At 43.0% G+C, this 24,273-nt stretch overlaps 1 protein-coding gene across 4 annotated transcripts in view; it reads left to right on the top strand.

Moving 5' to 3' along the window:
* The window catches only part of zcchc2 (zinc finger, CCHC domain containing 2), a 71,586-nt gene extending 63,773 nt beyond the window's left edge, over positions 1-7,813 (top strand). The window contains exons 13-15 of one of the 4 annotated variants that reach the window (XR_011593295.1): positions 450-1,859; positions 6,079-6,171; positions 6,885-7,813. Coding sequence is in view for 3 of the 4 variants with exons in the window: in XM_070880334.1 (XP_070736435.1) it covers positions 450-1,859; positions 5,500-5,552 (1,463 nt within the window). In the remaining variant the exon portion in view is untranslated. Of the gene's footprint in view, positions 1-449 lie in introns of all 4 variants that reach the window. The other 3 variants (XM_070880335.1, XM_070880334.1, XM_070880337.1) reach the window with 3 other exon arrangements.
* The last annotated feature ends 16,460 nt before the right edge of the window (positions 7,814-24,273 follow it).

Below are 24,273 nucleotides of genomic sequence, written 5' to 3'. Positions count from 1 at the left end.
GACTGCGATCAACAATTTTTTACTGGGTACAGGTATCGAGGGATATGGATCAAGGGCCGATAAATGGGAGCTGAGGGACAGACCAGCCATGATCGACTTGAATGGCAGAATAGGCTCAAGGGGCCTGCTCCTGTTCCTAAAGCATATTTCTACTCGGTCAGTCTTTGCAAATTTGTCCATTTGTTTATGGTAAACATCAGTTTTACTCTACCATACAATCAATCTCTTTTCCAGCTTATGATATTTTGACTAGTTATTGAAGGAGTGCCACAATTTTCCTCCGCGTTGCTTTGCAATGGGTGTTTTTGTGAGCATTAATCAATTTCTAACTGCTTTTGTATAATCTAGATTTTTTTTTAGAAGAATTAAGTTGATGCTCTACTTTTTGTTACAAAATATCATGTGTTACAAATGTAATGCATTTACATGCTTCTATTTCCTTTTGATAGATTCTGATAGCACTTCGGAGGATTCCGGGAAAGATAAGCAGAAAGAGAGGCCGTCTTGTAACTCTATCCGTGGAAGTACCATGAGGCCAACTGCTCAGGTCGCACCAGTGCAGAGTGAGAACTGTACTCTTCCAGGGAATCCGCCTGCCCCTTTGCTTCCTCGCATTCCTTTAATGCCTCCAATACACTACATGATGCAAAATGGTGGAAAGAAGCCAGACTATGTTGCTCCTGTAGACGCTAAAACTGTTGGGATGATTGTCACCATCCCTCCCGTGGCTGTCTCTCTTCGGGATTCTTCGCACGTAACATCGGTTGCCGCTGCTGAAGCAGGGAAGAGACTGGACCTGATCCCTTCGCCTCTATCAGTGGCGACGCCTTTCCTCCTGCAGGCTGCTAGTCCTGCTCTGCATCCCATGGTGCACAGACACAAAATGGCAGCACCGCAAATGAACCTGGAGAACTGCCGTGTTCCAGGACCCCAGCCACCAGCAGGCTCCGTGAACATCGGATCAGCCAACACTGCTTTCATAGCTGTTCACAGCCACTCTCCATCCGGAAAACTTGCAACACCCTCCGCTTTAGATTCGACTGCAAAACCTTCAACGCAGAACATAGGACTGAACGCCTTGTTGCCTCAGGCCGACGGACATCTCGGAACAGTGCCAGAGTCCGCCAGTTTAAAAGTGATGCTTCCCGCCGCTGGCTTGCCCTCGCCACAGGGCTCGTACAACTTGAGTGGAAATCCGGCTAGCGTTTTGCCTTTGCCAGGCGCGGCAACCTCTCCATCTCCTGTGGGTCAGATCCAGTCTGCTGGATCATCAGTCCCCACCCACACGCCGGGCCCCGTCCCAAGCCTCAATACTGCGTTAACTCACAGCACAGCTCAGAGTGACAGCACCTCTTACATAAATACAATAGGAAATACGAGTACTAATGGGACCATTCCAGCAGCTCAGCCGCTGGGCTGTGGGACTTGTAGTTCCTGTGGCTGCCGAGGTAGCTGTGGGACCAATAGTAACCCTCAGCTCAACTACTACTACCCCAACTCGATACCCAGCCAGCTGATCAGAGTTCCCTTCATCCCTTTCAGTGGCATAACCTCTCTTTGTAATGGAAGCTACCTCAACCAAGCACATCAAAACAATGGAACCCAGATGCCCTTTTATCAGAACCCTTACACTAACGGACTAATGCACGACCCTATGGCAAATCAGACTAACTACGCGATGCAGCAAATGCCGGGGTTTGTCCGAGGATTTCCATTGATGTACCAAGTGGCCAACATGGTCACCAGTGTCAATGGGTTAGGACCTAAAAAGAATGGCAATGTATCCTGTTATAATTGTGGTGTAGGTGGACACTATGCACAGGATTGCAAACAGCCATCAATGGAGGCCAGTCAGCCAGGTAAGCGGAATATTCAAGACAACAAGAATAGTCATCTGTTTCGAACATTTTAGATTGATATGTAGCTGGAGTCTTGAAATGGCACTTTCACACACTCACCTTGCAATTAAGCTGTGGCACGGCCTAATTTGTTTGAAATGCATCGACACTTACTGGCGTGTTAACTGTAATCATGTGATGATGTGGTTGAACCACTGAACTCTGTTTTACAAACTCTTGCGTAGATCTGCATGTAATCGCTGCGTTACTGAGTGACCAGTGCGTTGTTGAGTTGCAAGTTGAATATTAATGTACTCCATGCATATTGTGAGGAAGACTTTGAAAATTCAGTAATCCATGGCATTCATCCTACATTCTGCCGTTCTGCACATGCAGCTTGTACCTCCCTGTTTGAGCGTTAATGAAATTTGTGGGTCACAGAGAGAACTTGGTTTCAGATTTTGTGATTTTATTTTTTGCTTAACAGAAAATCAGATGCAGGGGCTGAGTAATGCATTGCAAGCCCCCCCACACGGCACAACATTATCTTATTTTTAATCTTGTTTCCTTTGCCTCTTCCCTTTATCCTGACTGCTCCAACCCAACTGTCGAGCTGAGATTGGGAATATTTGGCAAGTGTAATTATCTGCTCCACCACATTGTAGCACAAGCCAGCATTCTGAATTCTTAAAAACTAATGACAACAAAATGTTCATTTGTAAAGATGAGCTTTATTACTTTAGTTGGTCGAAGATGCCTGAAGGAGATAATTGTGTACAACCCCGGCTCTCGGGAGAGACTGAAAGGTTCCTGGCGGCAGCGTTGGCATTAAACATACTTGAGCAGCATGCTGAGCAATACGGTCAGATCAGCAGAGATCGAGTCTGAGGCTATCCTGATGAAGCTGGCAAGTCTGGCAGCATCTTGAATGCTGCATCCGATTCTGGTCGCAGACACGGGGGAATTGGAAGTGGTGCAGGGAGTGCACTGCAACGATGATTCCCAGGGTTTCATTTTACAAATGAACATTTCAGGGAGCATGAACATAAGAATTAGGAGCAGGAGTCGGCCGTAAGGCCCCTCGAACCTGCTCTGCCATTCAATAAGATCATGGCTGATCTTTGACCATCACTTTCCCGCCCGATCCCCATATCCCTTGATTCCCCTAGAGGTCCAAAAATCTATATCTCAGCCTTGAATATACTCCATGGTTCAGCATCCACAGCCCCCTGGGGCAGAGAATTCCAAAGATTCACAACCCTCATCTTCGTCCTAAATGGCCGACCCCTTATGAGACTGTGACCCCTGGTTCTAGACTTTCCAGCCCAGGGAGAAACAACCTCTCAGCAACTACCCTGTCGATCCCCTCAGAATCTTATGTTTCAATGAGATCATTTCTCATTCTTCTAAACTCCCAATGAATACAAACTCAATCTCTCCTCATTGGACAACCCTCTCTTCCCAGGAATCAATCTAGTGAGCCTTTGTTGCACTGCCTTTAAGGCAAGTATATCCTTCCTCAGAAAAGGAGCCGAAAACTGCACAGTGCTCCACGTGTCGTCTCACCAAAGCCTTGTAAGAATTCCTTGGAAAATTGCAAGCGCGCTCCCAACAGTTTTCTATCAGCTGAAATGATGGGATAGGGAGAATGTGGGGTTATATCCCCATGGTTTCTTGATTATGCACTGCCAATCTCCACACCAGGAATGCTGCTTGAAAATCACCCCTTTCGTGTAATTGTAGCATAAAGAGACATGGTTGCAAACTCATGGATGACAAGTTCAGGTCTGGTGTAGGGAAGCAGTTGTAATACTGTGTGTAATACCTGGAAAAGACCACCTGAGTCGTGTATTGGAAGCAAAAACTCTGGAATCATTTAAGATCTGATGAGGAACCGTGGAAGGACGAGTCTCCCTCATCTGTACCTATCTTGGTGAAGATGGTGAAATTTTGAAATGTGTTTTACAAGCGACGAGGCCATGCTATGTTGTTGAGTGGACCAGTTTGTTGTGCTCTTGTTCCATCTTGCATGTTGGGTTTTCACAAGCAGGCTGTCGGACAGGCAAGTCCTGCACAAAGCAGAGGTGGATCTGAAACGGAGTGAGTGAAGTTGTTGGCGTACAGTTGGAGGTCGTCTTAATTCGGGTGGAGGAGGTTTTTTTTCCAGGAATGGACTTGGATGCCTGATTGTTTTTGGAGAGCTGCCTTGCTTTCAGCAGTGGGTCATGCCTACAGGAACTACGACTAAAGCCATGTACTGTACCAAGATCTGTTGTGGTTAAAGGTGGTGCTGAGCAAATTGCTGCTTTTATTGTCCACTAATGAGACAGAAGTGTGTTTGGCGGGGCGGGGTGGGGGTGGGGGGGCCGCAGTAGATGTGAAGACAATTTCTCAAATCATTAAGCATGTATTATCTCCCAGTCTTGTCCATATAAAAAAAAATAGCTGAACTCTACCACCAAATTGTTTTTAGGCTAAAGTAGGTGCTCTAAAACTAAGCGCCTACCCTCTGAGAAAACACCTTCCACCTCGTGTTACTCCACAAAGCAAAAGAAGGAATTAAAAATACTATGGTTTCCAAATGCACCAGATATTAAAACATTTGATTTGAAAAGAAAATCTGCAAAGCCTCGGGAGAGGGAACTTGTAGTTGTGCAGAACCTTTCTATTTGAGGTTGCTAGGCATGTGGTACATTTCTGTACAAAATTTTAAAATTAACCCACTCGAGTCTCTTGTACAAGGCACATTAATGAGAAAACAAATGGAGTTTTAAAATGACATTGCCTTTCCAAAAGCAGAGGTTCAGTTTAGCTAATATATGTTTTAACCAACCGATTTAGCTTTTTTACTGGGGGACAGCTGCCGTCCTCTACCTAACCTATTATTTGCCCGAACCTCCGAACTTCTTGCCTCCCTTAGTCGTCTTCCTACAAATTTCAGATGTTTGAAACTCACCGAACCACTGCTTCCTGATTACTGCCACGTTTACTCCTTTACTGCCTTCATCTTTAGTGTAATGGACTGAGGGCCCGCGCCTTTCACCTTAGTTTCTCAATTTAAAACCGAACTAGGAGCATCTGTGTAGTTCTTGCTCTTGACTGGACCACAGTGAAGAGGATGAGCAGAATAAACTCTCTGCTACCTCTCGGGCAGGGCCCAAATGCCATCTCCCTCTCTCTATCACTGAACAAGAGTAAGAAATCCTCCCACAATCTTGACTGAGTTAAAGTGAGGGATGATTGACGGCCACTTGGACCAGTCGAAAACAAAAGATCTGTGGATGGGACAAAGATTGGCACAGGCATCATTCGGTACCTCAACCAGGCTTAAAGTGAGGCCATTTTTTTTTAAGTAATTTTTTTTTTCTCACTGAAATAGAAAGTGAGAGCTATTTGACCTCTTCCTCATTTCCACCATCCCAAAATACATGGTCTTTTACCTTGTAAACCATTTGGACAAAGTAGTAGTTTGGCAGTCTTATCAATGCCCTTTTGCAATGTAATGTATGAACTATAGCAAGGTATAATTGATGGCAGTGAAAACTTTCTCCGCAGATTAAGGACCTGGCTTTTGCAGTGTTCTTCTGTGTGTCTTGTAATAAATGTTTGGATCATGCTGCAATGGTCTTTTAATAAAACCAGTTTTTTTCTCATTTTCCAGGTGCCTTCAAATTAAAGTTTGCTCCGCCTCATGATTTGGATTCCGCTGACTAAGCTAGAAAGACTATTATCAACTTAGCAATGAGCCTGAATACGTGGGTCTGACCCTAACCATACACTTGATGCTCTGTTTGTCCAGCAACAATGGTTTTCTCCATTAGATTGGGATTAGTACATGGTCACTGAAGTCTGGGTTGTCTTGAACTTATTGTGGCATTTTCTTTTCACGTGTCTTGACCGACTTTGGCTGCAGTGTTCATGAAGCCAACAGAGCAGTCTGTGATGACCTAGAAATGCTCACAATATTGACCTCTAGTTTTTTGCACTGATGAATGTATTGTGGCACGTGCAATGTTCGCTGTTTGTTTGTAATTTATGGCAGTGTTTGAGAACCGACCTGTCCGATTTAAAAAAAAAAAAAACCTCTTGGGCTGGAATGAGCAGACTGGCTGCCGGTTGAAACGCTAGGTCACATCGTCACATCTTGCATCATGGTACATCTGTCCACGTTAAATTGTCTTCAAACTCCGAGTCTCGGTTGCCTTTCTGTTAAACGTTTTTTATTTTTTTTCTCTTTCAGTTGATGTAGAAACCACTCTGCTTTCAAAAGTAACTACATGAATTGACAGTACTTCTTGGCATAGTGGATAAAAGAGTAAATTTAGACATTGATGTAGGTAACGCCTTTTATATTGATTTTTGGGGAAAAAAAGAAAGCTTTGGAAAATTATGAGTGCCTGTATAAATCTAGATAAAAATAACAGGAAAAACACAATCTTCATCAGAATGTTGTCTGGTTAGTTTTTTTCAGTAAACTTTATTTTTTAAAAAAAGACGGATTTTTAAAGCATTTTATTTAGAGCAGCTAATTCCTTTCGTTACCTTAATTTTTTCTGGTGATATTTATTACGACCATTTAAATTTGACGAGAATGTGAATGTTTTTTCTTTCTTCATCCTTGGGTAGAGCCATTGATGAATAGCCACAACCGTTTTCTGTGAGTCCCATCTTTATACTGTACCATAAACTTGCATTGGACATTACTTGATTTTGTTTTTTAAGCTGAAACTGCTATCGTGGCAGTGTTTACTGAGATTTTTAGAATGTAAAACAAATGTTATTTTACTCCGACACACAGGTTACGAGTCTCCACGAAGAAAAAGAAAATAACCACTGTTAGATATTTATTGTAGATAGCGTAATCTCTGCAGATTTGACGTGGTAGTGAATTCACCATTTCACATGCATTTGCCACTACTATAATGTGAAGACTGATGCTCGATATTTGTAGATGGTATTAATCATGTCGGCGTTGTCACTAATTTATGCTGCTTTTTTTTTATTAAAAAAAGAGATAAAAGCCAATATGCACTATTCTGCTTCCAGGTTTATTTCTTCGAAGTGCACTGAGGTGGTTTAGAAGATGATGGCAGTTTTGAGGGTTGCTGCATTCCACGGCATAGATTGAATTTAGTGTTGTCTAATCTTGGCCCTTGGCATTCCTTTAACATTAATGGGAATGTGTGTGGAGCTGTGATATTGGCATGCAGCAGTCTGCTTTTTGTTAAGTTTGTGGAATCAGAGTGGATTGGTGTATTTTGTCGACTTGAAAAACGAGTGAGAGCGTCCTAGGATTTGAATGTGTTTTGTTTGTAGGCTCTTGCAGGCCTCTGTCTTGTCTTAAAGCCCCCGTGTCAAACAAAATGCTCGTCATAAAGGTTTTTTTTGTTTTGGAACAAAGATTGCAGCTGACTTGATCTGGTTATTCTAGTTTAGCTGCTTTTCAGTAGCTAGGACCTTGTGTGTACAGGACGTTGACCTGAACTACTTATTGCATGTAAGAAATACCTGTTGACGTTTAGGCCTTTTTAATGCCACCCATATCAATCAGTTCAGTTATTTTCAAATCGCTAGAGGATAAAGTGTGGCATTTATTTTCCTTAAAGCACATTTCTTTTTCTTAAATTTTTTGGGATGACCAATTGAATAGAAAAACAACGATCTTGGTGCGACTGTGCTGTTGAGTTCTTTAAAATTAGATTTTAAAAAAAAAACAAAATTGGTAAGCCACGCGAGCCTGTAAGACAACATGTTGTAAATAACTTGGTGGTTGTATTGGAACTAATTTTATGGTTTAAAAACTGTACTGTATATAGGAGGTACGCTGCTACCTTCAGTTCGTTCATGTTTACTGTATCCTTTGATATTCAAGATGTTATGTACTGGAAAGGTCACTTATATTTCTAGAACAAATTTTTGGATTTTATGCAACTTTTTCCCCTGAATTAACAGCAATAAAAATTATACAAATCTTTTATTACAGTTTCTGCTCATTTTAAGCACTGTTCTTGTATGTCTTGCACACAATCCAACAACCAGAATTGTTTTAATGTTCTCTGTTCAGTAGCTCCATTAATGAAATGCTCGACCACACACGAGGGTAGTCTTTGAATCCCAACCTTGGCTGACATTCAGGCTGGCTGCCCCAATTGGTGGTTTTGCTAGTTCCAACTTGATGCTCTCAATAGCAGAGATGTTTTCTGGGACTAGGTTCATCTTTCTTGTCCATGTGCTATTACCTTGATGGTAATGTCAGTGACCATACCTTTTCAAAAGAAAAGGCCCCAGCTTGTACATATGAAATTCTTCCCATTATCTGTGTACTCTACTCAATATTTTGATTACCACCAATTCTTTTTTCATGGTAAGGTTATACTGAGGTCTTCTGATTAACTGATTTTGTCCTCTTAACTCAAACACAATTGGACACAAGAGTGTGGGCCTTGTTTAGGGGAAACTATTTTCTCTTGGTGATTGTTGGCCCTCGTAACTCAAATACTTGTGCCTGCTGCATGACTGGTTGCACTTGCATCTTACTGAAGTAACTACTGTGGCGTGCCTGAGATGTGGCGAGTGTTGCCTGTTGTTGAGACCTAGTTCAGCGGTGGAAGGAGAGACTTATAGTTGCCCTCTTATCAAAAACTGGTTGAACCATACTAGTGTGCCATAAAATTGACCTAGGATTGAAGAAACTGACTTTGTAAACTGCTGCTGCCATAGGCAGATTTGGGTACTGAATTAAAAACACTGGCAAAAAGCCTAGAGGAAGATAAGAATTTTTTCAGAGCTGTTGAGATCTGGAATGCTCTACCTGCAAAGTGGGTGAAAGCTGATTCCATGAATAATTTTAAAGGGGAGTTGGACGGGTATGTTGAGGATAAACTTACAAAAAGTGGGGGTTGGGGGGGGGGGGGGACTGCTCTTTCAAAGAGCCGGCACAGCCACGACTGGCTGAATGATTCTATGATAATGCAATGGCAGACTTGTAGAGCATCCCCTCACTGGTTGAGGAAATCTCTACTTATATTTTACCTTTTTTTTAATATAAACGAATAGCTGTTTAAACTAGCAGAAATACAACTTTCATTTCTACAGTGCTGCTGTACAGAATGAGCTGCTGTCAATTTTTTGCATAGTGGAGGATAAAAGAGAAATGTTTGTGCATAATTAGCTATATGGTTACATGGTTTATGTTCTGCTGTGGTGTGAAACAAACCCTGAACAGAACTGGTTTAGGCTAGCACCAGTTTTAAAATGCAGAAGTTGGTTGAATTCTCATCCAAGTTTTCAAATCCCTCCCTGGCCCCTCCCCTTCCTATCTCTCCTTTCCTCCTCCATCTCCCCCCCCCCCACCCTCCCCACCATGGGAGATCTCTGTGCTCCTCTAATTCTGCCCTCTTGAGCATCCCTGATTTTAATCGCTCCACCATTGGTGGCTGTGCCTTCAGCTGCCTGGGCCCTAAGCTCTGGAACTCCCTCCCAAAACCCCTCCACCCTCTTTTTAAGATACTCCTTAAAACCTACCTCTTTGACCAAGCTTTTGGTCATTTGCCCTAATATCTCCTTATGTGGCTCAGTGTCAAATTTTGTTTTATAATACTCTTGTGAAGGAGCATCTTGGGATGTTTTACTACAAGTTTGTTTGAGGTCCTATCTTAGCCAGGTCCAATCATTTGACCTAGAACTGAGTTAAATCATTGCTGTGGGCCAATATTTTGTATTGGTAGGTTGGCAGCCTTGGCTCAATGGGTAGCATTCTCACCTCTTGAGTCTGAAGGTTGTGGATTCAAGATGTGCTCCAGAAACATGATCTAGGCTGAGTAGTGCTGCACTGTTGGTGATGCCATTTTTTCAGATGAGACAAACCGAGGCCCCAAAAGCCCCCTTAGATGAATGTAAAGGATCCCATGACACTATTCGAAGCAGGACAGTTCTCCCTGATGAACTTGATCAATATTTAGCCCTCGAGCAAAGGTGAAGATACTCAACTGGAGTAGAGCTGACTTCAGTGAGCTGAAGAGAAATGTAACCCAGGTGGATTGGCAGGTAAAACAGTAAACAAAGAATGGGAGGCCCTCAAAGAGGAGCTAGTTAAGGTACAGACTAGACATTCCTATTGGAGGGGGGGGGGGGGGGGAGGGAAGAGGAGAGAGAGACAGGAAGGGCATTCAAACCTAGAGCTCTGGATATGGAGATTAAAAATTAAACAAGAGGCTTATGATAAATGTTAGATTTATAATAGATTGCAGAGAACAAAGTGGAAATAAGAAGGGCAAAAAGTGCATGAAAAAAGATTAGTGGCCAACATAAAGGGAAACAGAACATATAATATAAGGATTGTCAAAAGAAGGGTGGGTCTGATTAGGGACTAAAAAGGAGGGCATAGCTGAGGTGCGAAATGAGTTCTTTGCATCTGTCTTCATAAAAGAGGATGCAGCCAATGTATCAGTAAAGGAGGATGTAGCAGAGAAATTTGACAGAATAAAAATAGATTAGGAGGAGATACTTAAAAGATTGGCAGCACTCTAGTAGAAAAGCTGCCTGGTCCAGATGACAAGCATCCCTAGGTTGAGCGAAGTAAGGATGGAAATAGTGGAGGCTCTAGCCACAATTTTTCAATCCTTCTTGGATATGAGGGCGTTGCCAGACGACTGGAGGATTACAAATGTTACACCCTATTTAAAAAAAGATGGAAAAACCAGGTAACTATGGACCAGTCAGCTTAATGGTGATGGGAAACTTCTCGAGGCATAATCCAGGACAAAATTGTCACTTGGGATAATAAAAGATAGCCAGCATGGATTTGTTAAAGGCAAATCGTGTCTGACAAGTTTGATTTGAATTCTTTGAAGTAAGAGAGGGTTGATAAGGGTCGATGGACTTTCAAAACGTAGGGAAGTCCTGCTCCAACTGTACAGGGCGTTGTTAAGACCACATCTGGAGTACTGCATACAATTTTGGTCTCCTTATTTAAGAAAGGATATACTTGCATTGGAGGCAGTTCAGAGACGGTTTATGAGGTTGATTCCTGAGATGAAGGGGTTGTCTTATGAAGAAAGATTGAGCAGGTTGGGCCTATACACATTGGAGTTTAGAATGAGGTGATCTTATTGAAACATAAGATTCTGAGGGGGCTTGGCAGGCTAGCTGTTTCCTCTCGTGGGGGAATCTACAACTAGGGGGCATAGTTTCAGAATAAGGGATCGCCCATTTAAAACAGAAATGAGAAGGAATTTCTTCTGAGGGTTGTGCATCTTTGGAATTCTCTAGCCCAGAGAGCTTTGGAGGCTGGGTCTTTGAATATCTTTAAGGTGGAGATACAGATTTTTGAATGATGAGGGAGTAAAGGGTTATGGGAAGTGGAACTGAATCCATGATCAGATCTGCCAATGGTCTACTCTGCTCCTATTTCTTATGTTTAATAAAGTACCACATAATAGGCTTACCAAAATTAAAGCCCATGGGATTAATGGGACAGTGGCAGCATGCATACAAAATTGGCTAAGGGACAGAAAGCAGAGCATAGTGGTGAAGGGTTGTTTTTCACACTGGAGGGAGGTATATAGTGGTGTCCCTCGGGGGTCGCTATTTGGACCATTGCTCTTTTTGATGTATATTAATGATCTGGACTTGGGTGTACAGGGCATCATTTCAAAGTTTGTAGATGACATGAAACTCGTAAATGTAGTAAAGAATGAAGCAGATAGTAACAGACTTCAGGAGGACATAGACTAGTGAAATAGGCAGACACGTGGCAGGCGCAATTTAATAGTGAAATGGAAAGTAATATATTTTGGAAGATAGAATGAGGAGAGATAATATAAACTAAATGGTACAATTTTTATAAAGGGGGTGCAGAGACCTGGAGGTGTATGTACACAAATCTTTCAAAGTGGTGGGACAAGTTGCAAAGGACACGACTGCTGCCAACGAACTGGAAGCGGACTGCGCATGCACGCTGCCGGTTTGTCATGGGAGCGGGTTCGTTTATTTAAAAAATCGAAATACCGGGAGGGAGCAGGCTGCTTCAAGAATGTCGGGAGGGAGCGGGCTGAGAGGGGGGAAAAAAGCTGTGGGGATGGGGGGGGAGCTTCCGGTTCCAGATTAATGCGCAGTATGTTTCTGCGCAACTTCCGGTCGTTGACAGGAGTCGTGAAGGGTTTTGATAAAGTAAGGAGAACAATTTTCCAGTGGCTGGTTACTTACCCTCCTGATGTCATAGATTTTAAGTAATTGGTAGTAGAACCAGAAGGGAGATCAGAATTTTTAAAATTTTACGCAGCAAGTTGTGATCTGGAATGCACTGCCTGAAAGGGCGGTGAAATCAGATTCGATAGTAACTTTCTAAAGGGAATTGGATAAATACTTGAAGGGTAAAAATTTGCAGGGCTATGAGGAAAGAGCAGGGGAGTGAGATTTAATTGGATAGCTCTTTCAAAGAGCCGACACTGGCACGATGGGCTGAATGGCTTGCTTCTGTGCTGTATCATTCTATGATTCTAACTAACATAGCTAAAGCAGATGATCATTATCTCATTGTTTGTGGGATTTTGCTATGTGCAAGTTGGCTGTCGTGTTTCCTACATTACAACAGTGACTGCACTTCAAAAGTACTTCATTGGCTATAAAGCTCTTCGAGACGTCCGATGGTCATGAAAGTTGCTACACAAATGCAAGTCTTTTTCTTTTTATAAACCATTCAGACCCTTGTGATTGGCCTTCTGAAAATTTACGGCAATCACATTATCTGGATGGCCAGCAGCATCTATTAGTTTAGTTACAGCAGACCTCTGGGCCATAACACATTCCTATTCTCTGGAAGCACACTGGATTTACTCTGGCTCTGATCAAAATTAGGCCTGTTTGCTCAACCTAGGCAGACAGGTCGATAACAAGGGGGCATAGATTTAAAGTAATTGGTAGAAGGATTAGAGGGGAATTGAGAACTTCTTTCACCCAGAGGGTGGTGGGGGGGGGGGTCTGGAACTCGCTGCCTGAAGGGGTGGTAGAGGCAGAAACCCTCATGGCATTTAAAAATACTTGGATATGCCATGTGAAGTGTCGAAACCTACAGGGCTACGGACCAAGAGCTGGAAAGTGGGATTAGGCTGGGTAGCTCTTTTTCAGCCGGCGCGGACACGATGGGCCGAATGGCCTCCTGTGTCATGATTCTAAGTTAGGAATGCACATCTGGAATTTAAATGTTCTGATGATCCAAAAACAATTTTAATTCTGAACTCATTGCTTTCTCAATTTTTCAAGCCAAAGTTCAGATCATGGAAACTCAAAATATTGAATTTGATCCAAATTGCATTGGAAACTGAATCTCAACTGAACTCCCGATTTTTGTTTTTTTTTAAATTAAGCATATTTCCAAGAGGATCTTGGGAGTGGAATTTCCAATGTATTTGTGTCCAGAGATGCGTGTAATTGGGGGATATTAAAAGCATTCGAGCAAACTCGTGCACAATTGTGTTATGTGCTCAATTACACTACACGCAAATTCCTTCGATCCTTGCGCCATACACATCTCTGCTCAATATAATGGCGCACCCCCTTGCTAAAGAGTAATTTTCTGCAATTAAACTGGTCAAAAAGGCTGTAAAATAATGCCCAGAATTTTAAACACAGCAGGAAACGGTAATTTTATCTGGGGGCGGGGTTAATGTTCCCATTGAGGTCCAGCACAGGCGCTCACCGGCTTTTAAATGGAAAAACAGCGCATTTGCGGAAACACGCCCCCCCAAAATATTAGAGGGAATGTTGGTGGGGGGGTGCAGTTATCTTTGCTGAGATCTGCTCTGTATTTTCTGTGTCTTTGAATGCATTTTTATGGTTACAGATGAGTTAGATTAAAATTGAAAAGTTTCCACGATTCCATTTTCTTAAACATGCTGTGCCTAACGTGCGTGAATGGTAGTTAGATGACTTGAAACTTCAATTTTCATGCATAAAGAAGGAATATATGTTGCGTTCCTTGGTGGGGGGGGGGGCCAATTGCTTACGCTGACTTACCCTTGTTTGCAGAGAATTTTATGTTCCAGTGTCTGCTGATGAGGTTGGCAGAAAATTTGACAGTAAATTGGTATTGTCTGGCCGTGATTTCAGCTGTAACGTCCCAATTATACCCAACAGGAAATACTACCCTCTTATTTCCGAGAGGTTTAGATATTGGATCAGATTTTTTTTCTTTCATTTATTTACAGAAACATCAATCTTATGTTACTAACAGGACCTGGCAACTCACCAGAATCAAAAACAGCTATAAAGATTAGTTGGCAAACCATCATTGACTCTGTACCAAGCTGCCAAATAACTATAAATGTGTATTCTTCAAACCGCTTGATTAAGTCATGTCAGCAGCTTGACTGTTGGTTAACGGGTCACTTATGTTTGAATTGGTTTATGTCAAACTGACCTATATATAATCAAATGTACACGTTTGTTATTACCATGACCTAATGCAATCTGGTATGTGCATAAGTGGGGAATCATAGAATGGTTACAACACAGAAAAGGCCATTCGGCCCATCGAGCCCGTGTTGGCTCTCTGCAAGAGCACTCCTCCGCCCTTTCCTCTTAGCCCTGCAAATTTTTTTTGCTTCAGGTACTTACCCAATTCTCTTTTGAAAGCCGCGATTGAATTTGCCTCCACCACCCTTTCAGGCAGCGCTTTCCAGATCCCAACCACTCGCTGCGTTTATATATTTTTTTAAAGTGCAACGTTAGTTTAAGGTAGGAACAAACTATTCCCAGTTAGATTTTCAGGTTGAATAGCTTTGTTGGGTAGCTCCCTCAAATGGTAAAGTGAGTCGTACTTGATTCACTTTCTATTGGTAGCTATCGTTGACTATTTTCCAGCTACTTGACAAATGGGTGCATTGCATTTCTATTCAGTTGTGATGTGTTGCTGTTTTATGCGTATGAAATATGAGGCAACTAGGTGCAAGTGTAAACACACATACTTTGACACCCAAATGGGACATCGTGAGTGATGCAGACAACATACAGGAATGCTAGCTTATCTCCCTTGTTGATTGTGGAGAGTCAACGGTCACGCTGTTTGTGGGGTGTGGGGGAGAGATGGGTGTGCACATGGCTGCTGGAAGGATTTGGAAATAAGTTTGTGACTCAGACAGTGATGCAAGTAGTCCCTTATCAGTCCCTGGAAAATGTGAAGCAGTTAGGATTTACTGTGTGTTGGACGTATGCTAGATACAACATTGTTGCAGATTTGCCATGGTGTTGCCCACAGTCAGTCGGGGGTTATGCTATTGCAAAGTGGGTACTGGACTGGAAGTAGGCAGCAATGAATATGTTCAGTGGCAGAATTTTAAAAGACATTTGTAAGTGATTTCCCCATGTAACGATAGCTGCCTCTGACTCTGTTTTTCTATCTGCCTCTGTCTCCTCTCTCGGGTCTTTTGTTTTGTTTCACACTTTATTCCTTCTGTTTTCACTTTTTTAAAGCCATTAATCGTTTTTCTGCCAAAACCTACATCAAAAAATGTTTCAAAGTCTGTTCTTGTTTAAAGGAAAAACAAACTTATAATTACTGTTACAGCTTGAAGAGTGACGGGCTTCTTGTACTGCACAGATTACATGGATTATATAGAATTTACGGCACAAACAGGCCATTTGGCGTTTATGCTCCACTCGAGCCTCCTCCCATCCTTCCTCATCTAACTCTTTTAGCATAACCCTTCTCCCTCATGTGTTTATCTAGCCTCCCCTTAAATGCATCGATACTATTCGCTTCAACCTGTGGCAGCGAGTTCCACATTATCTCCACTCTCTGGGTAAAGAAGTTTCTTCCGAATTCCCCATTGGATTTCTTGGTGACTATCTTGTATTGATTGCCTGGAGTTATGCTCTTCCCCACAAGTGGAAACACACACGAGGGGCTGGATTTTCACCGACTTTGCAACCGGGTTTTTGCCGTGATTTGACCCTCTGCACCGAAAACCCGGTCGGTGGCATCTTCGGGCACCTTTTTGCGGCTTCCATGTACTGCCAGGGAGAGGTGCACCGCCGCGGATTGCGTTACTGGCGCACTTTTGGCTCTCTGCCATGTCCAGAATACCAACAGGTCAAACCTGTCGGTGCAGCCCTGCCAGCAGCGGTAAGTATGAAGACCTGCAAAAAAAGGTAAGTTTAAAGTTTATATTTTGAAATTATTTTTCAGCGATTTTGTAGGTAAGGGTTTTATGAATTTTTTTTTTTTGTAATTTTTTTTTGTTTTTATGTGCTTTGTTTTTAAACCACTGGATTTTGATGGTAATATTTCAGGTGTCACGTATATAAATGCAAATCCCCTGCACTTGAATGGCTTAAATTTTATATTCATAACATCATAACTGAACACGTAAAATGTGCCAATCGAGAGACAAGAACCAGGAACGTAAACTATCAATTAGCAGTGACTTAGACGGATGCTATTTTAGCATGACAGGGATTTTATATCGTGCTTTTTAAATTCAGTTTTTCATAATGACAATGTTGCCTTTATTTTTTGGGGGTGCACGGCCCCTTCAAATTCCCATGTGCAATTTTTCCTATTGTAAAGCCGGCAAGCGGCCTGAGGGAGAGCTACAGCGCAGCCTAAAGGGAACATTGATGACAGGAGCGTGGTGTAGCATTTTATCTTCAGTGGCATTGCTCACAAAAAAATCTTCCTGTGACTCCTGCTTTCCCACCTTCTAATTCTTGTGTTGTCTCTTACTCAGCTGTGTAGTGACAATACTATTCCTGCCCAGAATGGAGCTGATTGGGTAATTGCCCCATCAATCACGCCTGGAGACTGCACTGCTGTAAGTGGCTGGATTGATTTGACGCACATCATTTGTATTGTGTAATTCCTCCACTCATTACATTTTGCTGGAGAAATCACGCCACTTTCATCGGGAGAAGTTGCTGCAGTTTTGGTCATGGGTTCTGTTTCCTGGAGTTCGTAGAGACACTTTGCTGATGTGTGCTGTTTAAATAAACTCTAGACTGCTGTAGGGCACTGTTTAAATATACTTTGCTGTAAAATAGACTGTTTGCTGAGTCCTGAAAGAAAGACTTGCATTTATATAGCGCCTTTCACGACCACCGGGCGCCTCAAAGCGCTTTACAGCCAATGAAGTACTTTTGAAGTGTAGTCACTGTTGTAATGTAGGAAACAGGACAGCCAATTTACGCACAGCAAACTCCCACAAACAGCAATGTGATAATGACCAGATAATCTGTTTTTAGTGATGTTGATTGAGGGATAATTATTGGCCTCAGGACACCGGGGAGAACTCCGCTGCTCTTTTACGAAATAGTGCCATAGGATTCTTTACATCCACCTGAGAAGGCAGACAGGGCCTCGGTTTAACATCTCATCCGAAGGACAGCGAAGCACTCCTTCACTGGAATAACGGCCTAGATTTTTGTGCTCAAGTCCCTGGAGTAGGACTTGAACCCACGATCTTCTAACTCAGAGGCGAGTGTGCTGCCCACTGAGCCACAGCTGACTAATTAAGTTTTTTTTCCCAGAGGTGACATGAGTAAAAACTTTTTTATGCAATGAGTGGTTATGATCTGGAATGCGCTGCCTGATAGGGTGGTGGATACAGATTCAATTGTAGCCTTCAAAAGGGAATTGGATAAATGCTTGAAGGAGAAAAAATTGCAGGGATATGGGGAAAGAGGAAGGAGTGTGGAACTGACTGAATTACTCTTTGAAAGAGCCGGCGCAGATACTATGGGCCAAATGGCCTCCTGAGCTGTACGATTCCATAAGTCCCATCCCCCCTCCAACTTGTTGGCTAACGCAGTGGTGTCAATAGACACTGCTTTTTGTATTCCACAGATACTCTGACTCTCTCAATTTCAATCTCACTCTTTTGTACAGCTCTCCTATGTCTCCCATCCTCCCTTGTGTCTCCCCTATTTGCTCTCCACTGTGTGTCTCCCCTCCTCCTGTGTCTCCCCTATTTGTTCTCCACTGTGTGTCTCCCCTCCTCCTGTGTCTCCCCTATTTCCCCTCTCCTCCTGTGTCTCCCCTATTTCCCCTCTCCCAGGTTTCTCTGTGATTCTCACAGATTCAGTATTTGTGACTTGGCTTTTTTAATGCCCAAGGGAGACCTTGGATGGTGGTAGAGGTTGGCAGAGAGGTGTTGCAATATGGGCAGATGAAAGGGAAGATGGAGCTGAATGTCAGACCAGGTGGAGATTGGGTGGATCTGTGGTTGGGAAGGATGCTATAACCTGGGAAGAGCTGGCCTTGTGAATAACTGTGGGGAAGGGGTGTGGGAGCACGGGGATTCTGATCTCGAGTACTTGGGCTGGGTGAAGGCACACAAGCCAGCAAGCTCAAGTGGTGGACCGAGAAGCAAGGGGAGCAGTCTGGGTGAATTGGGAGCAGGAGTTGGGGAAACATCTGGCACAAAGAGGTGGGTTTAAAAGCACTTGGGGGCAGGTAAGGTGTCAGGAGGTTAAGAACTTAGTGTACTAACTTATCCAACCTATCAAGTACTGATGACAGGTGAGCTTATTAGGCAGCCGACCCCCAAAAGTATTCAGGTAGGGCCCAAGACCGCCCAGTCCACTGTGACCCAAGCCCATGCCCTCCACTCAGCTGTTTTCTCAGTTGTAACAAAACTATGCTACTGTAGAATTCATGATCCAGTACAGTGGGCCAACTCCTGTCTCAGCTCATCTGATGTTGAAACTCTAATCCATACCTTTGTTACCTCTAGACTTGACTATTCCAACGCACTCCTGGCTGGCCACCCACATGCTACCCTACGTAAACTTGGTCATCCAAAACTCTGCTGCCCGTGTCCTAACTCCCACCAAGACCTGTTCACCCATCACTGTGCTTGCTGACCTAAATTGGCTCCTGGTTAAGCAACGCCTCTATTAAAATTCTCATCTATGTTTTCAAATCCCTCCATGGCCTTCCAACCCCCCTGACCCCCATATCTTTGTAATCCCCTTCAGCCCCACAACCCTCAGATATTTGTGCTCTAATTCTGCCCTCTTGAGCATCCCCGATTATGATCTCTGCTTCAGCTGCCAAATCCCTAAACTCTAGAATTCCCTCCCTAAACCTCTCTGCACCTCTTTCCTCCTTTAAGACGCTTCTTAAAACCTACCTCTTCGTCCAAGCTTTTGGTCAGTTGTCCTAACATCTCCTTATGTGACTGAGTCAAATTTTGTTTGATAACGCTCCTGTGAAGTGCCTTGGCATGTTTTCCTATGTTGAAGGTGCTATATAAATACAAGTTGTTGTAGAGGATGGGGACAATGTGCCGATATGTTTATTTGCTGGACAGGTTTCGGACAAACGAGGAACCAGGCTCCCCAGATATCTGAATCTAGACCTCCACATTGGGAGTAAAACTCAAACCAAAGCTGTAGTGCTATGAGAGGATGAGGAGAGTGACTGGAGAGGCTGTCTGTGACAGTAAATAAAAAATACGGCTGACTTAATAAATATCAAATGTAAAATAAGTGATCCTTTACTCTTTTTTTAAAAAAAAATCATTCTCTGGATGATCTGGGTGTTGCTGGCAAGGCTGGGATTTACTTATCCCTAGTTGCTCATTTATATTTTCGACAAAAAAAAAGCTAATTTATTCTTGCAGTGTCTTATTCTGTCAGTAATGGGATGCTGGCGTTTCCTTCAAAGCGGCGAAGGTGATGCATGAGTTGCACAGAACTTTCAGACTCCATCTGGAGCACTGCATTCAGTTTTGGGCACATAAGAAATGTAGGCCATACGGCCCCTCGAGCCTGCTCCACCATTTAATAAGATCATGGCTGATTTGATCATGGACTCAGCTCCATTTCCCTGCCCACTCCTCATAACCCTTTATTCCCTTTTTGCTCAAAAATCTGTCTATCTCCGCCTTAAATATATTCAATGACCCATCCTCCACAGCTCTCTGGAGCAAAGAATTCCACAGATTTACAACCCTCAGAAGAAATTCCTCCTCATCTCAGTTTTAAATGGGCAGCCCCTTAGTCTGAGTCTATGCCCCCTAGTTTTAGTTTCCCCTATGAGTGGAAACATCCTCGCTGCATCCACTTTGTCAAGCCCCCTCATTATCTTGTATGTTTGATAAGATCTGTCACGTATTGATGCTTGGGGTCACCAGACACCTGGTATATAAGTGCTGGTACCATGTCTTGTCACTTTGGACACGAATAAAGTAGACCAGGTTTACACCCGGGTGAAAAAGCCTTTCTACTATCTACAAGGCACAGGTCAGGAGTGTGATGGAATACTTCTCACTTGCCTGGATGAGTGCAGCTCCAACACTCAGGAAGCTCGACACCATCCAGGACAAAGCAGCCTGCTTGATTGGCACCCCAGCCACCACCTTAAACACTCACTTCCTCCACCACTGGTGCAGTGTGTGCCCTCTACAAGAAGCACGGCAGCACCTCCCAAACCTGCGACCTCTACCACCTAGAAGAGCAGCAGGCGCATAGGATTACCATCACCTCCTGGTTACCCTCCAAGTCACATACCATCCTGACTTGGAAATATGTCGGCTGTTCCTTCAGTTGCTGTGTCAAAATCCCGGAACTCCCTCCCTAAAATCACTGTGGGAGTACCTTCATCACACGGACTACAGTGGTTTAGGAAGGCGGCTCACCACCACCATCTCGAGGGCAAATTGGGAAGGGGCAATAAATGCTGGCCTTGCCAGCAATGCCTAGATCTCTCATGTATAAAAATGTATAAAAAAATGTATAAAAAAAAAAGTAAACATTTGAAGGGTGATCTAATGGAGGTATTTGATATGATAAAAGATTTCAATAAGGTAGATACAGAGTAAGTATTTTAGTCTTGTTGGGGAATCCAGAACAATTGGGCACAATCTTAAAAATTATAGCTAGACCATTTAGGAGTTAAATCAAGAAGAACCTTTTGCCACAAAAGGTATTAGAAATCTGGAACTTGTTACCCTAAAAGGCTGTGGATTCTAGGTCAATTGAAATTTTCAAGACAGATCAACAGGTAAAAGGGTATCATGTGATGGAACAAAGGTGGGTAAATGGAGTTGAGGTATAGATCAACCATAATCTCTCAATGGCAGAACAGACTCGAGGGGCTGAATGGCCAAATGTTCCTATATAATGTTCTATCATTTGGAAAGGCAGGCGCTGGGTGAAGGGCGAACTGGTCCTGAATCGAGTCTGCTCACTTGACTTAGAAGGAAGAAATCACCTTATTCTGGAGCCACAATGACGAGTCGGTGGTTATTGTGATTTACATGGACAGCAACCAAGGCATTCACAATCAAGTCAGCAAAGCCCAAGAATTCCATCTCCAGCCAAACGAGAATTATTTATTTTTATGTGTTAGTGGTGTTTACACTGATAAATTTTCAATTTGAGGAAAAATTCCAAGATGGAAGCCCAAACCAACTTTTGGTTTGACTGGTTCAGCTTCTGTTGACTTTTATTTTGTAGCCTTTCTTTCCAGCCCATTTTTGATTTGTAGTTTTCCGAGCTTTGTGATTGGTGGTTTTCTTTCCTGAACGCCGCTGGCCAACTGGCATGTTACCTATTTGAAGGTGAAATTTGAGGAAACGGAAGATGTATGCACAGGAGAAGATGCAACTACAGGGGTCTAAACATAGAAACTGTTCCCATTGTCGGAAGGTTCGAGAACCAGAGGACACAGATTTAACGTGATTGACACAAGATCCAAAGGTGACGTGGAAAAACTTTTTTACGCAGCGTTTGGTTATGATCTGGAATGCACTGACTGAAAGGGTGGTGGGGGCAGATTCAGTCGTGGCTTTCAAAAGGGAGTTGGATAAGTACCTGAAGGAAAAATATTTGCAGGGATAGGGCAGGGGCCGAATGGCCGCCTGTGCTGTAACTATTCTATGATTCTAGGTTTCCTCATGGATTCTGCTTCCTACACTCCATTCCATTTCTGAACAACCATCTGTGTCTAAAATAAAGTCTGACATCTGCCTTTATTCTTTTGATGTGTTTCTGCTCTCCAGTTACTTACTCACCAACCAGTGGAAATAATTTCTTCCGATTTAACTTATTAAAACCTCTGCGTTCTGAACACCTCTATCAAGTCTCCTCGTTCCTTGCAATGAAAAGAGCCCCAATTTCTCTCATTGATCCTTATAACTAAAACCTCTCATTCATGGTATATCATAGTGACTCTCTTCTGCCCCCTCTCCATGGTCATCACACCATTCCTAAGGTAAGGTGCCCAATATTGGACACACAATTGTAACTGTGGTCTAAGGAATTGTGTATGTTTAGCATTACCTCTTAATATAGAAGCAGCAAACATGTAGGTCACGTCATGGAGTGCCGATCATTTTGAAGAGCTACAATGAAGACTAAGAGAGTACTGTGGTACGTTGGGCCTACAAATAACCCAAAGCACAGATGGAGGTGGCTGACAGAAGATGGTAAATGTTCTTTTTATTAATTTGAGTTGGTGAATAGTAAGTGGGCTGATGTGGGGTACTGTGGATTGATACTGGAGTGACTAGTTCTTGCATGCTTTCTGTTAAGTGGGACAGAATTTGACTGGATTGGGCTGATGTCTAGTCTGGAGTCCTCCAAACCCACAAGGCCACTCAGTGCCATCGAGTTGGAAGCCACACGCCTGACCATTTGCAATTTAGCGACTCCAGAATACTGCCAGTAACTGGCAGCACCAGAATGGTTTGGTGGGGAATAAAGAAGAGAACCTTCCCCCACCCCCACCCCCAGCCCTGGCCTTGAGGTCCCCAAGTCAGCAATAAAATTTATATATTTTTTAAAAAGTCAAAGAAAAATCTGGCAGGATGCAGGTAAAGGGGAGAAAATGTGAAATCTATTCCAAAAAGTCCCCGTTTGCTGATGGTTGCACTTCAGTGCTGGCAGGAATAGCATGTGGGATTTCCCAATGCTGCTTTCTTTTATTGTGGGCCCTGGAGATGTCACTGCAATTACACCTTTATTTTTTTAACTCCAAAAATATTTTGTAAGAGGGAAGAGAGATGGTTTATTTTAGCTCCGATGTCTGGAAAATATTTATAATAGTGATATATTGGTTAGCATGAGCTAGAACCTTAGATCTCCAAATCATCATAAATAGTATTCCGTTATGCAATAAACATTTTTGTACTCCATTACTTTTGAAGTTTCTTTATTTTATGTAAGCTGTTATTCCCATTTTGCGGATGTGTATTTTGTATGTTACTGTTAATTCTTTCACTTTCCTATTTTTTAATGAGGCCTAGAAAGCCACGTACTGCATTGTTCCTCCCGCTGTGTGTGTGTCGAGGTGATCCCATCATAAATGTGAATGTATTACACCAAAAACTCAGTTGTTTTCAGTGTGGCTCAACTGGTTTGATGTGGGAGTCATGGTTTCACTCAAGCCAAAACAGTCAGCGACCTTAAATCAGAAACAGGTACTCTTGTGTACGATTTGCACTCCACAGGGGAAGTCACATCAGCTTAAGCACTGGTTGCAGTCTGATATTGAGGCACAGCAAAACATGTGGGGGACTGAATTGCTGCCACCTACTGTGCACCAATTGTATCTCATTTTAAAAGTTAGTTGGCCAATGTATACAGAACGTTAGAAAGTGTGTGAGGAAGGGGGAAAGCCAGCGCCTCGTTCAGCTGCATGAAGAAAGTAAAACTGAGCAGCTGTCTTCCTGAACTCACCCAGTACAAGTGGGATCATTCCTTCCATTGCTCTCTTTTATTCACCGAAGCTTGGTTATGGTACTGGAACTCACAATAACAAACTTTAATTTATATAGCGAACTACCCTCCGTAAACTTAAGGTCATCCAAAAATCGGCTGCCCGTGTCCTAACTCGAACTAAGTCCCGTTCACCCATTACTCCTGTGCTCGTTGACCTGCATTGGCTCCCGGTTAAGCAACACCTCGATTTATTAAAAAAAAAAATCTCCTCCTTTGTTTTCAAAGCCCTCCATGGCTTCACCCCCCCCCGCCCCCCCTCCTATCTCTTCACCTCCCCCCCCCCCCTCCTCCTATCTCTTCAAACTCCCCCAACCCCACATCCCTGCGAGATATCTGCGCTCATCTAATTCTGGCCTCTTGAGTATCCCAGATTTTAACTGTTCAACCATTAATTGCTGTGCTTTCAACTGCTAAGGCCCTAAGCTCTGTAATTCCCTCCCTAAACCTCACTACTTCCTTTAAGATACTTCTTAAAACCTAACTCTTGTCACCAGCCCTAATTTCTCCTTATGTGGCTGTCAAATTTGGTTTTGTAACACTCCTGTGAAGTGCCTTGGGATGTTTTACTACGTTAAAGGTGCAATATAAATACAAGTTGTTGTTGTAGCCCGTAGCCCTTTTCGCAACGTAAGCATTTAAAAACTTTGCATGGTGTCTGGTACAGGGCTGTGTGCAGGAGTGGAAGGACTTAAATGTTATTGGTGTTCGGTACCAT

This window comes from Pristiophorus japonicus, chromosome 5 (assembly GCF_044704955.1).
Source record: "Pristiophorus japonicus isolate sPriJap1 chromosome 5, sPriJap1.hap1, whole genome shotgun sequence".
Taxonomy (NCBI): domain Eukaryota; kingdom Metazoa; phylum Chordata; class Chondrichthyes; family Pristiophoridae; genus Pristiophorus; species Pristiophorus japonicus.
Note: the sequence above shows the minus strand (reverse complement) of the source record. Positions and strands in the feature narration are given on the sequence as shown.